The sequence below is a fragment of the Astatotilapia calliptera genome, chromosome 8, assembly GCF_900246225.1.
Source record: "Astatotilapia calliptera chromosome 8, fAstCal1.2, whole genome shotgun sequence".
Classification (NCBI taxonomy): Eukaryota; Metazoa; Chordata; class Actinopteri; order Cichliformes; family Cichlidae; genus Astatotilapia; species Astatotilapia calliptera.
This window is the reverse complement of record NC_039309.1, coordinates 17,771,572-17,784,068: the sequence shown is the minus strand read 5'-3', so window position 1 is coordinate 17,784,068 and position 12,497 is coordinate 17,771,572. Positions and strand designations below refer to the sequence as shown.

Genomic DNA, 12,497 nt, shown 5'->3' with positions numbered 1-12,497 from the left:
GTCTAATCTGTTCTTGCTTTTGACAAATTATTTGGACAGCATTTTGTATTTTTATTCGTGAGGATATCTGTTGATGGTAGAAGGATTCTTGGCCAGGTTAGATGTTATGAAGTAGTTTTTCCTAACCAGTGAAAGAATTCTCCAATTCTCCTTCAGGTATCTTTCGGTGTTGCTGAGGTGGCCAGTAAAGACATTGTTTTTAGGAATGTACCCGATTGTTGTTTTGGCCTTTTATATTTAATAGTACATGTATGATGGAAAATAAGAAAAAAAAAAAGAATAAAGCATTGCTTTACCGAGCCTGCAGTTGAGGGTAGTTAACCTTCACTGTAGGCTCACAACATACTCAAAGTTGAAAATCAAATCACATTTAGATAATATATTTTTAAAAATACTGCAATTGACTGTATATTTACAAAAGGATCTATCTGGATATAAAACATTAAAAAAAAACTTCATTACAACCCAGGAAAACTTTCAGAGTCAAAATCTTTTTGATAAAGTCTTTTTATTTATTTGTTTAATTCTTTTTTCATTGGAGTGATTCAGCTATATTGGTTCTTTTATTCTCTATGATTCATCCATGGTACTGTCGTCTTCTTGGCTCAACTCCTCTTTGTCCATTCTTTCATTTTCACTCTGATCAGTGTTGCTATCACCGGTACACCGGTCTTCAAGTGATGCATCGTCTTCGGCCACGTCTTTAGTTTTACTTTGCTCCGTCTTCTCCTGTTCTACATTATCCAAGCTGCTTTGCCCTCCCTCTTCTTGTTTGATTATGCACACAGAGTCTTGCTGAAAGTTGTCCGGTGGCCTAATGGGGGTCTCCGTTTCCATTTCCTCCACTTTCACCTTCACTGCAACGACTATTAAGACAAGTAAGTCAGCAAATTTACCAAAATGGGCAACTAGCATGCAAATGAGGAAAAAGTGACTCATTTGAGAATTGTCTCTTACTCTCCTGCTCCTCTGGCTCAGTCTTGGGCTGGATGAGTGGCACTTTTGGAGGAGTGCTTTGAGGACTTTCGGTGTGTTGATCAGCACCGTCTTGAGCTTGGTCCTGTGAAAGCCTCTTTTTTGTGTGCTTCTTTTCTACAAAAAGCAAAGAAAAGGAGATCATTCTCATGTGTCAAGTAAGACATTACCGATACAAGACTACATATACTTTTCTGAATAAAACCTACTCTTTCTCCCGAAAGAAAAGCGCCGGCATTTCTTGTTCCGCACCAGCTGCTTTTCAATTAAGTCAGCTAGAAAACAGAATGAAACACCAGTCACTTTGTTTCACACTCAGAAACATCTATGCATCACTCATCAACCAGTCACTTCTGTCTGTGACAGTTTAAGGCTGGAGCTTAGTGAGTGTAGTGAACTGTTGCTGTATTTATAATCAAAATTGAAGTCTAAATGCGGTTAAAGAGCGCCTTTTACGCTAATTTCCAGATTTTCAGACTATTGTTGTGGTACACCACTAGAGGAGTTAGCGTTATTCATAGCCCAAAATAGCTTTGGCGCAGATGTGTCGAGGATATGTGCTTTCTGTGTGACATCACACAGATCCAAGATGAGAAAAAAACTGAAATGCAGCATTTAGAGGCGTCTCAAGCCAAGCTTTTAGCTCATGGGGATTACCTCATCATACTCTGACCTTATCTATTGAAACCTTGGCCATTAATCCCCTTTAATCAGAACGCCTCGGTACTCCTGCATTAACCCACATCACTTCAGTGCTCTACATGTTGATTCAAAACACAGTGTTACAGTCCGCTGTATTTACCGACTCCAGGAGGTGACTGGAGCTGGTAGCCCATGAGCTCACACCAGCCAACTGGGTAGATGTCTGGAGACTGGTGGTCAACCCACTGGTCAAACTCATCCTCCCAGCCGTCAAAGTGGATGAGGAGAAGGCGGCCGACACAGCGCTTCACGGTGGCGACGCACAGGAGCCGTGGCTCCATCAGGTCCACGGCCTCCAGCTTCATGTTGGGGGAGAAGCCGTGACCTGGGTAGTCCTGAAAGAAGTGTCATATTTATTAGTGTTTTTACATCAATAGATACATTTGAAAAGAAGCCATCCTGTCCTATTAATTCAACTTATAAAACATGTGATGGCAAGGTCATCCTACAACATCTTACAGCATTGAACAGTCTCACGGGCGCAGCTTTTGCTTTGGTCTCCTCCAGGTACTTTTCCCAGGTGAAGGTCTGAGCATCGTAACCTGCCAGGAAATGCATAAAGCGACAGGAAATATATGGTGAAGCATTTCAGCACCAGCAGACAAGTTAACCTGCAAACTAAGAAACAGAAAAAACATACCTGGGGGTACAGTGAGAGGGATATTGTTCTTTTTACAGAAGTTAATTGGAAGAATGGCGTGAGAGGAAGCATGGTAACAAAACCAGTCTGAGCCATTGTTTGATATGGTGCCATCAATGCCCACCATCAGGTACCCATCAAACAGCACCTGGGAAAAAAAGAGGAGTAGAGTCAGAGAGAGGAAAACCAGCAGTAGAGATACGATCTCTACAATCCAGCTGTTAGGTGGAGGAACACACCAACAAGAACCTGCAGCGGGTGGAGAACTGGCTTTTGTAATGCTATGCTGAGCACAACAAGGCTTCAGCAAGAAGTACCAGCTGCAGACCAAGATGAAATCAATTCAAACAGTCCTCTATCAAGGCGCTTTCTATTTTATGGTAAAGACCCTAAAATAATACAGAGAAAACCCCAACTATCAGGAAAGAAGACACGCTGTGGAAGAAAGCAAGATTAATAATTAAATGCAAAGCGCTGTATAAACACAGTGCACGTATGAAGGAGTTAATCCACATGATGAGAGACCCACTAAAGAAGCAGCTGATTATACTGCTGAGTTTACAGAAGATACCCCTGCCATTAGCTCATTTATGAGCTGTTACAGTTACAAGGGCATCTAAATCTCTGGGAAACACCAAACCTAGGTGACAGATGATGAATCACAAACACACATAAACAAAGTCAACAACAGCTACCTCACCTTGTGTACTGTGGCCACACAGATACTTCCCAAGTTGAGCGGGTCAATGGCCTCCAGCTTCATTCCTTCTTCAAAGAAAGTTCCCTCCATGTAGGTGAACCTCAGCTGAGGACAATACATTACATTCATGTGAAACAGTGAAGAGGTAAAGCTTAAACTTGAACTGAAATGAGCATAAGCTTAGTAACGACGATGATTACTTCAGCTATTTTTGAGTTCTGACTCAAACAATCCGCAGCTTTTGGACTTTGGGGGTAAAACATGGAGAAATAAAAAATAAATACATTTAATGAATCCTATGATTTTCTAAACTACACCACAATCAAGTGCAGATTTACTGCTAACCTTATAGTACACTCGACTATGACTTACGTCAGTGTTCATATACTTCCTTACCTTTTTAAAGAGCATGAACGTACTGTCAGAATTGCCCCTCAGACCACTGGAAGACTCCAGATTGTTTGCTATAAAAATAAGGTTTCATATTTTAATCTACAACAAATCTAAGAGGAAAAAGCAAAGTAATCTTCTATCACCAGCACAGTACATGTTACATTTCAGAAAACAGAAATCTTTAAAATCATGTATTTAGTTCAACATCTGTGCAGTTTCATGTCATAAAAACTTTCACTGTGATTACAAATAAAATGATCCACACTGCTAGTGTTACGCTGAGGTCCAGTATCCTTTTCTAAAGTCCGAGTGTGTCTCCAAATATTTCTTTCCCCTTAAAGTTGATTAATCCTGTTTTTACTGCTGACTGCTTGGTTTCCTACATCAAAGTTAATTTCCTTTTGCAAGTTTTTGTTCTGTACCACACATCTTCAGCTCCAGTGGAGAACCCGTTTTCATACTTACCAGGCGCTTTGATGTCATGACCCACTTTTTTGGACCAGCCTATCGGATGCAGGAGGGGACTCCATATGTGACACCAGAAGTCTGAGATGATGTTCTCAGGGGTGTCACTTTGGTCCGCGTACACCAGGCGTACACGGCCACCGATGTTGGAGTCCACGATGGCCACGCGTGTCCGGCTCACGTATTTGGAGTCCACCACCTCCACGCGCATGCCCGTCCTGAAAGAGTTCTTCATGCTTTCTGCAAGCTGGAACAAAGAAAAGCGGGAGGGCGGCAGAGTGACAGAAAGTTGCTGATTATGTGCTTAATTCAGTGACTTCTATTTCATTTAACCCATTACACTCTTTATGACATACAGGGCAATTCATAACATCAGGCAGTACCTTCAGGTAGAAATCAACAGGCAGAGTTTGGGCCCCCACCAACCTCTTCATCAGATACTCCTTCCAGTCTGGGATGTCCTGCTTCAGATCTACAGACACGCAAATCATCAAACAAGAAAAGTCTCTTTGTGGTTTATTCCCCTCTTATTTTTCATATTACATGTTACATAAACATTTTAGTCATAGTGTGTGGTCTCAGGGCTTCATTACACAAAGTTTCAGTGATGAAACTTGGAGAGGCATTCTCCTTTTCTGCTCCATCTCACAGGACTTATAGCTCTCTCAATTAATTTCACTTGCAGACTTTAAAAGAGTACAAATGACCTTGTGAAGTCATCACTGGGAACTTTTTCCTATGACTGTGTACACATTAAAGAATCTTTATTTTTGTTATTTTATTGCTATTTTACTGTTTTTTATTGTTGTAATTTTAATATGTTTGTTAGAAACAGGTCCTTTTTGTAAATGTGACATTGGGACTACCTGTATAAATAAAAAATATAAAAGTATGACATACAAACAACACATTTAACCTGAAACCGTATAAAAGATAAGATCAATTTCTAGTTGTTAACAACAGAAAATGACACATTTGTCACTTTTTATTACTTTAGATTTTTAGGATGTTTTCTGCTGCTCTTTTACCTCTACTAAGTTTTATATCATCCTCCATTTACATTTCTCTGTCTTTTAACGTCTGTTAAGCTACAGGCAACATGTCTTTCTTCCATTTTATCTGTACTTTATATTTTATTTATCTTTTGATCTGCTAGTAGAAAAGTGCATTACAAAGACTTCTCTTCTTCTTACTGAGAAAATTGCCTTTGTATTTAATTTCCTGCCCATTTGCTGCATCAGTTATTTGTTGTCTTGATTTTGCGATATCACCTTAACTGCAAATCGAACCAGTGAAAATACTCAGACAGAAGCTCTTGTCTGTTAGAGTCATTCATATATTCTCTAATCACAGAGCTGATGATCAGCATTCATTTGTCTGGTCAACGACCACTAGTTCACATTATCACTTCAGATAACTCGCTCACCTGCTCTTATTCTTTTGAGGATTTAAAGAATAAACAAAAACACCTTCACCAAGGTCAACCAATACTGGATGAAGCAGTTGATTTAGGACCAAACAGAGCATAGGCGCCATTTTTAAAAGCAAACTGAATGTGAATCCTAACCTTGTGGGGGTACTAGCAGCTTGCTGGTCATTGCGCACCATCCGATCGGGTTGAGCTCTCCTGAAACGAGGCTGCACCAGAAATCATGGCTGCTGTCATGCTCAAAGCCCTCGTATCTCAACAGGGCTTTGTATCCTGCAGACAAGAAAGGACGAGAGTTACCTGCCAATGTTGCTACTTTACCAAAATATATTTCACTGTGTGGAAGTTAACATCCTGAACTGTTCCAGGCAAAAAATTCTAACTGCTAACCTGGATGAGTTCATGAGACAGATGAGTGAACAACCAAACAGAATCGAGCTCACGCCAAGATCAAACTAATTGGCAGTAATAACTGACCCAACTTAGCCCGTTAATGCAACTTTTACAAATAGCATATCACATTTGGATGCATCTGACGCACCAGTGTCAGATGTTTTCTGCAGACACCGGCTGTTTCATCAGAGGAGAACAGCTATGTTAGACAAATACAGATACAAACACCATTTGTTGAGGCACTTTTCACTCTGGTACAAACCATATTGATACCAATTTATTCCCGGTCTTTGGTACAAATCTGTAGACAAAACTAAACTTCAATGGTCACTGAGACTTAAAATCTGCATGAATAGATTCACTAGTCTGATCTGTTTGGCAGCTTTACCCCAACATGCCTCAACAAAGCCTGGTTCATCACGTGTTCTCTTAGCTTGCACAAAATTTCATAACATTAAGGGTTCATTTACGATCAATTCTCATTGGAGCAGAGCTCCGAACAAATGCTACAGTGATTTAAATTATAGATTCAGTCATCTGAGCAAAAAGGTAAGCTGCTATCACAGCGTTAAACCTGAAATGTGCGCTATATGAGTGCAACAACATAAGCGGTTCACACATTTACTGCTGTAAAGAAGATGATGATCTCTCGGGTCAGTGCAACATTTGGTATTACAAAAATCTACCAAAAGATTTCTTTTTAAGATTTTTATTCTGGTTATGAATATGCTGCACTTTATATTCAGCACCATGAGAAGTACAGCAAACCAAGTTTTAAGCTTTGCAAGAGGCATTAAGATTTGGGTCTAGCCAAGAGACAAATAAAATTCACTAATGAAAAATAAGAAACTAAATGTAACATTAATATATAAAAATGATTTGTGGTTCATTGGGCTGTTAACTGTTGGCAGAAAGATGCACACACCTGCAATCTGGATAACTGTAGCAATCCAGTAGACTTTACTGGGGAGGATGGCATTCGTGTTCAGCACCTCCACTTTCATCCCCATGGTGATGTCATCCCACTGGGCACAAAGGGGAGCCTGTAGGGGGTGAAGCCAGAAAATTCCTTATGGATCATCTGTGTGAAGCTTTTATGTACTACCATCTTATTTTCCAGCATTTTCAAGAGAAACTCAATTTTCTATTGTTTTCTTCTGCTGATGACGGCATGAAAACAGCAATATAATCCTAATAAGCCATTTGAGTTTCCCTTTATTTGATTATTAAGTCAGTTCCCTTAACTGTTAACATCGATGGTAGAACGAGGTTTCCACAAAGGTTAAGAACAATATGTCGCTATGACGATAATATGTATACATTTCTTAGCTGTAAGTCTTTGTAAGAACTGCAGAACAGACTCACGTGTCTGAAGCAGGAGACAGATGCAGCCAGAGACGTTTCTCTCTCCAAGTATGCGGTCCAGTCGAAAGAAGCAACAGCAGCTACGCAATGGAAGGAGACAGAAAATAATTCTCTTTAAGCCACCTTTTTCTGACTGGCTGCCCCTCGTAAACAGAAGGTGGTCGCCAATATTGCATCTTGTGTCGGTTCATTGGCACCAAATTGGAAATCACATGAAATGTGCCGATTGCAGCAGGTTAAACAGGTTGTGTTAAAAAAATAAAATAAAAAATTATTTCATGCAAACAAGCGTGCTCGGTGACTTTACCATCAACTCCAGTGGCTGCTGGAGGAGCTTTGTTCACTTTATTCAGCACAGTAGCTTTTTTCGTTGGGGGCTTTCCCTAAAGAAGCAAAGAGGGGGAAAAGAAATATTTCTCAGAGCCTCTTATATCCATAAAGTTGGCATAAACCGTGAGAGAGCATGGTATAAGTCACAATCAGATAATAAAAAAACAAAAAAACCCACTCTGCCTACACTATGCCTCTAATGGCACGCAGAGGTGCTGTCTGTCAGCAAAACTATGCAAAGATTAATTTCATGAGGTTTGGACAAGGATGGATCATGAATTCCAATGAATATTGAGATCACCCTTTGTAACTCAAAACTTCGTACAGGCCTTTACAGAGGATCTGCTCTCCAGGTACCCTTCTCTTCGTCAGTATGAAAGTGAAGACAAGGCTATGCAGCAGCTTTTGGTAGGTCAAACCACATTGAATGGGACATAATGGTCATTTTCAGTTCTGTATTTTTTATTCTTTGGCATCACTAGAGTGGTAATTAAAGAATTCCTTATTTATCTTATTCTAGGGCCTTTGCACATTCATTGTCTAAAAAAAACAAAACAACCTCTCTTCTTAACAACAACTGCTTTAAAGCCACTTTTCTCTGATTGGTTGCCCTTTACAAACAGAAGGTTTGAACGATATGTGGGTGTGGCATCTTCTTCTGCAGAGCCAAGAGAAGAAAAACAACGTCCGGAAACGAGGGCCTTAAGCCTGGGCTGAGAGCCCTGGCATGTGGGGTTTCAGTACAAATGTCCTGCCTCACCTGTCTCTGCAGCCATATATTCGTAGGGTGGTCTTCCTCTGAATAGTGGGCATGTGTGAACTGCGCGGGGACGGCGGTGGGCTTGAGAAGCCGGCCCCGGCGGCTCGGTAGGTTCTGCACGTCGTAGTAGTCGTCCGGCTGAAAATGCTTCTGGCACACGAAGAGTTTGCCGAGGACGTAACGGGGGGTCCTTGGGTCCATGTTCAGGGTAAAGAGCCATTGTCTCAGCTTCTCCTGGTCGCTAAGTGGAAACCGATGAAAGACGATGTTTGGCCTTTTTATGGTTAAGCAGGTCTCGACGCAACACTTGTGAACCATTTCAGTTTTTAGGAAACAGAGAGGTCTGTACCGAGTTAGGAAAGACGGACACAGGCTCACACGTCCCCGCAGAGGTATTTAAGTCCAGCGCGGTCTTCTTCTTCTTCTACTTGTTATTTTTCTGCAGCGCTCACAGGTAAACAGCCTTTTTTGCAAATACTGCCACCTTGTGTTCAATATTACTAACTATGGTGAAATAAATTTGCTGAAAAATGCCTTAAAATTACATTTAATACTTTGCAGGCATCTACTCAGGTCTGTAAAGATGTACAAGATATTTCTGAATGGTTTTTATTTCGCTTTGAGTTTTTGTTTTTCACTTTAGTTTCAGTTAGCTTCCAGAGTGCTACCGCGGTCAGCACTGGGTCTTTTGGGTCACTGTCATGCTGGCAAACCCATCTTCAGTGTTCTGTCTGAGAGAAGGAGGTTCACATCCAAGACCTTACGGTACATGCCCCCATCCATTGCTGACTCAATGCAGTGAAGTCGCCCTGTATTCCTTGCAGAAAACCAGGCCCAAAGCACAACAAATCCACTTCAGTGCTTGACTGCGGGGATGGTGTGACCATTCATTTCTTTGGAAATTCAGCAGGGGATCAGATAATCTATCTAGATAACTATAGCGCCAAAATCCCAAATAAAAAAATAAACATTTCATACTTTCAGCTTTTAAAATGAGTGAATTTTTTGCAATTGATTTCAGTAATTTTCAATAATTCATAGATTTGTGACATTGAAAGTAGCGTGCTGAAGCCGTTCATGGATTCACTACAGGATTTCAGATAATCCCACACCTGTCTGAGCTGCTGAGCAACACACTCACGAATGGAAAAACTAGTACATCTCTTTGCCCAATCCGGTGACACTGACTGTGTCAAACTCCCAAAATGGATTATTGAATAAGGCTTGGCAGCTAATTCAAACTGCCCTTCTGGTGGTCCCCAGTGTTCAAAAATACATAAATAAATACATTAGAAAAAGTCAAACTCTTTCTGACCTGCAGACGTGCTAGAATGGATGACTTCTTAGAGTTTGATGAATAAGAACGAGAGCAGGATGTACTGCAGAAGCGCTTAGTCTTTGAATAGAAGTTGTTGATATTCCCGGTTGTTCCACACATCTCACAAACCACTGTGAAAAAAAAGCAATCAAAAAAGTTTTTGTTTAATGTAAAACATTATGAACATTGTTAATAGTGCAGGTGCACCTCACCTGGTCGCTCGTTTAGCACCTTTAACCCTCCTCCTGTCAGATGTCGTTCTTTACCTCTTTCATTAGCATCCTCATGCTCTTTGGGTGCCATTTCATTGTATCCAGCCTATGAAGGAAAAAAAACAAACATCCCACCTGTAAACAGTAGGTGTAAGCCCCCCCAACAGTCCAAAATAATTGCTACTCACACTAATGGTTTGCTCTCTTGGTTCAGCTGAAATGGTCCTGTGTTGGATAGAAGGCAGGCAGCTACCGCAGCCCGCGCCATTGCAGGAAGGACAGTGCGGACGGACAAACACTGTAGGAGCAGCTCCCGGCCTCAGCTTCAGAGGCCCCGCTGCCAGTCTGGGTTCAAAGTACTCCTTGCCAAAATGCTCATTGCAAAGGTAAGAATTGGGTGTGGCAACCCACTGCATGCGGGTGCGCTGGACCTGCTTCTCCCATTTCCGAAACTCTTCAGGGTCCTTGGGGAATTTAAACAGGGTTACGCCATCTTCGGTAGTTTTTCCACATCCATAAGCCACGCAGTGGTAAGGCATCATCGGAGCTTACACCATGAGCGCCTTTCATGGATCCTTTCTTCTTCTCAGTTGTGCTGTTTTGTTCTCTGAGCTGTGCAAAGAAAAGAAATAATTGTATCTTCCAACCGGCAGTTGGCTTTCTAATTTTCACACACAACCATCTCTAGGGTTTACGAGAATGGTCCAAACAAGACGAAATATCCAGTGAGCAGCAGTTCTCTAGGTAAAAATTCTTCTCTGACCCCAGGGGTCAAAGAAAAATTCCCAGAGTGCTATAACCTGGAAATTTTGCAACCAAGGTATGCTGATCATCGCTAAGATGGCACAACCTACCTAAATATTGCTGCTGACCATTTCCACCCCACTGAACAAAGTTTACACATCCTTTGGTCACTGCTTCCAGCAGGATTACAAACCATGTCACAAAACTCAAATCACCTTAAACTGGTTTCTTGAACATGACAATGGGTTCACTGTACTCAAATGGCCTCCGTAATCACAAACCTGCAGTAACTGTGGCGCCATCATGTCAACATGGACCAAAATCTCTGATAAATGTTTCCAGCATTATGAAGAATAAAGGCACTTCTGAAGGCAAAAGAGGGTCCAACCCACTACTAGCAAGGTGTACCTAACAAAGTGGCCGGAGAGTGTGTATTGGCTCTATTTGCCTCATTATAATATTCTCTACATTGAAAAACCTACATTAAAATGACAGGAAGCTTCGCACTTTATTTTATCTGTAATGTCGACATAATGTTTAACAAACACAAGACAGTGAAACATGACAAACAGAAGTTTGTCTTGAAAAGGCGGCCCTTTCGTCATCGTTATTATTATTTCTAATATCGCCGTTAAAGCACAGTTACAGCTGACTGCTTCATAAATTGAGTCAAAACGTAAACAATGTAACTACTGTACACCAAAGCTAAGTGATAACAATGCTAAAAGTACTTGTGTGCAGTTATGAAGCTGCACTTTGCTCGTCATGACTTCAAACGTGTACTTACAGGAGGTTAGTGACTGCTGGCACTCAGTAAAATGTCTCTTAGGTGTACAAACTGATTTTGGTATCAAATGTTAATGTATCTTCATAGCTGCCCAGTACTGTAATGTGGTCGCTCACATTTAGCGTCATCTACTTACGCGTGTGCAAGGAATTCTGGGAGTTGATGTTTTTACGACAATTGGAAAAAAGTCGCTCTCCTAGTCACAAATAAGTCATTTTACAGGCATTCAGGTGTTTGCTGGAAAAAAATAGCCTTCTGTCGGTCTATGAAAAAGAAGTTTGCGGACACCTTGCTATTCAATTATTATTAATCTTAGGCCTTTGCGCAGTGTAGAAAAATAAATAAACATAACCAATAATGAGGCAAAATATACAAACAAATATTAAGTAAAATATGTTTTGTAATTTAGATTACTTAAAGCAACCGCTGCTGGGGTCAGCACTGACAACAAATGGCAGTATCTCTATGAGGCAGTCATTTTTGTTGTCTCTTAACATGCGAGATTTGTTATGCTCCCCTGCAACTCCTAATGGCTTTGCAGTGGCAGTGTAGACTTTGGGCGTTGCCCGGGCTTAATTGCTAGTTATGAAAAAAGTTACTGACAAGGTGTGGATAAAGGCAGACTTCACGAAGGATGCTGTAATGCTCTCCTGCTTGCAAGTTTCAGCTTTGAATGTGTAATGATTAAAAAATATCCCTGTGTTTCTGAAAAACAAACAAACAAAAAACTCTGGTGTCAGTCTTGATTTTGTGTTGAGTTAGTATTGCTGGGACATAACAGCTTAAAAGTTGATTGGTGAAATTCCTTGACTTCGAGTTGTGTTGCTCCTAAGTAGTGCTGATAGACAGCAAAAAGTATTTTTTGTCTACTGTACTTAGCCATATTTTTGCAAGAACTGCTTAACTAACTAAAGAGAAATGCTGGTCAGCACCTTAGAATGGAAGATCCATCTGTGTTTCTCAGAGCTGAAACATCTCATCATCAGCTTTTTGGAGAAGCACCCTCAGAATCATTCCCCGCGGTGACTGCTCCAAAAGCAACCACTGCTAAACTAAATCAATAAGAAAAATAAAACTCAGAGGAATGGATGTTAGACCATTTGAATGTGATTTGGCAGTAGCTGCTGTGTCTTCATGAGAAGAAGAGTAGATGAAGTGATGGTATTCACATGTGTGGTTCCCAAAAAGAAGTACGGAGGAAGAAGCGGGATCGTGCGGTGCACCTTTACTGGTGACACCTTTTAATTAAGGGAAACTAGTGTGAAGCAAACTGAGACAATGCCA

General features: G+C 40.9%; 1 protein-coding gene across 3 annotated transcripts; it reads right to left on the bottom strand.

Moving 5' to 3' along the window:
* Window positions 1–489: 489 nt before the first annotated feature.
* Window positions 490–11,340, bottom strand: l3mbtl2 (L3MBTL histone methyl-lysine binding protein 2). 3 transcript variants are annotated; one of them, XM_026177195.1, is made up of 18 exons: window positions 11,214–11,340; window positions 9,871–10,294; window positions 9,683–9,788; window positions 9,468–9,601; window positions 7,370–7,445; window positions 7,063–7,142; window positions 6,623–6,740; window positions 5,443–5,577; window positions 4,259–4,347; window positions 3,876–4,122; window positions 3,414–3,481; window positions 3,018–3,122; window positions 2,318–2,465; window positions 2,137–2,219; window positions 1,778–2,012; window positions 1,185–1,250; window positions 958–1,092; window positions 490–866 (listed from the first exon to the last, which is right to left on the bottom strand). In XM_026177195.1, exons 2-18 carry the CDS (start codon window positions 10,222–10,224, stop codon window positions 571–573), a joined length of 2,475 nt encoding a protein of 824 aa, XP_026032980.1. In that variant the 5' UTR covers window positions 10,225–10,294; window positions 11,214–11,340; the 3' UTR covers window positions 490–570. The 3 variants fall into 3 exon arrangements, with proteins under 3 accessions (XP_026032980.1, XP_026032981.1, XP_026032982.1); XM_026177196.1 differs by lacking the exon at window positions 1,185–1,250; XM_026177197.1 differs by lacking the exons at window positions 9,468–9,601; window positions 9,683–9,788; window positions 9,871–10,294; window positions 11,214–11,340 and adding an exon at window positions 8,153–8,604.
* Window positions 11,341–12,497: the final 1,157 nt, after the last annotated feature.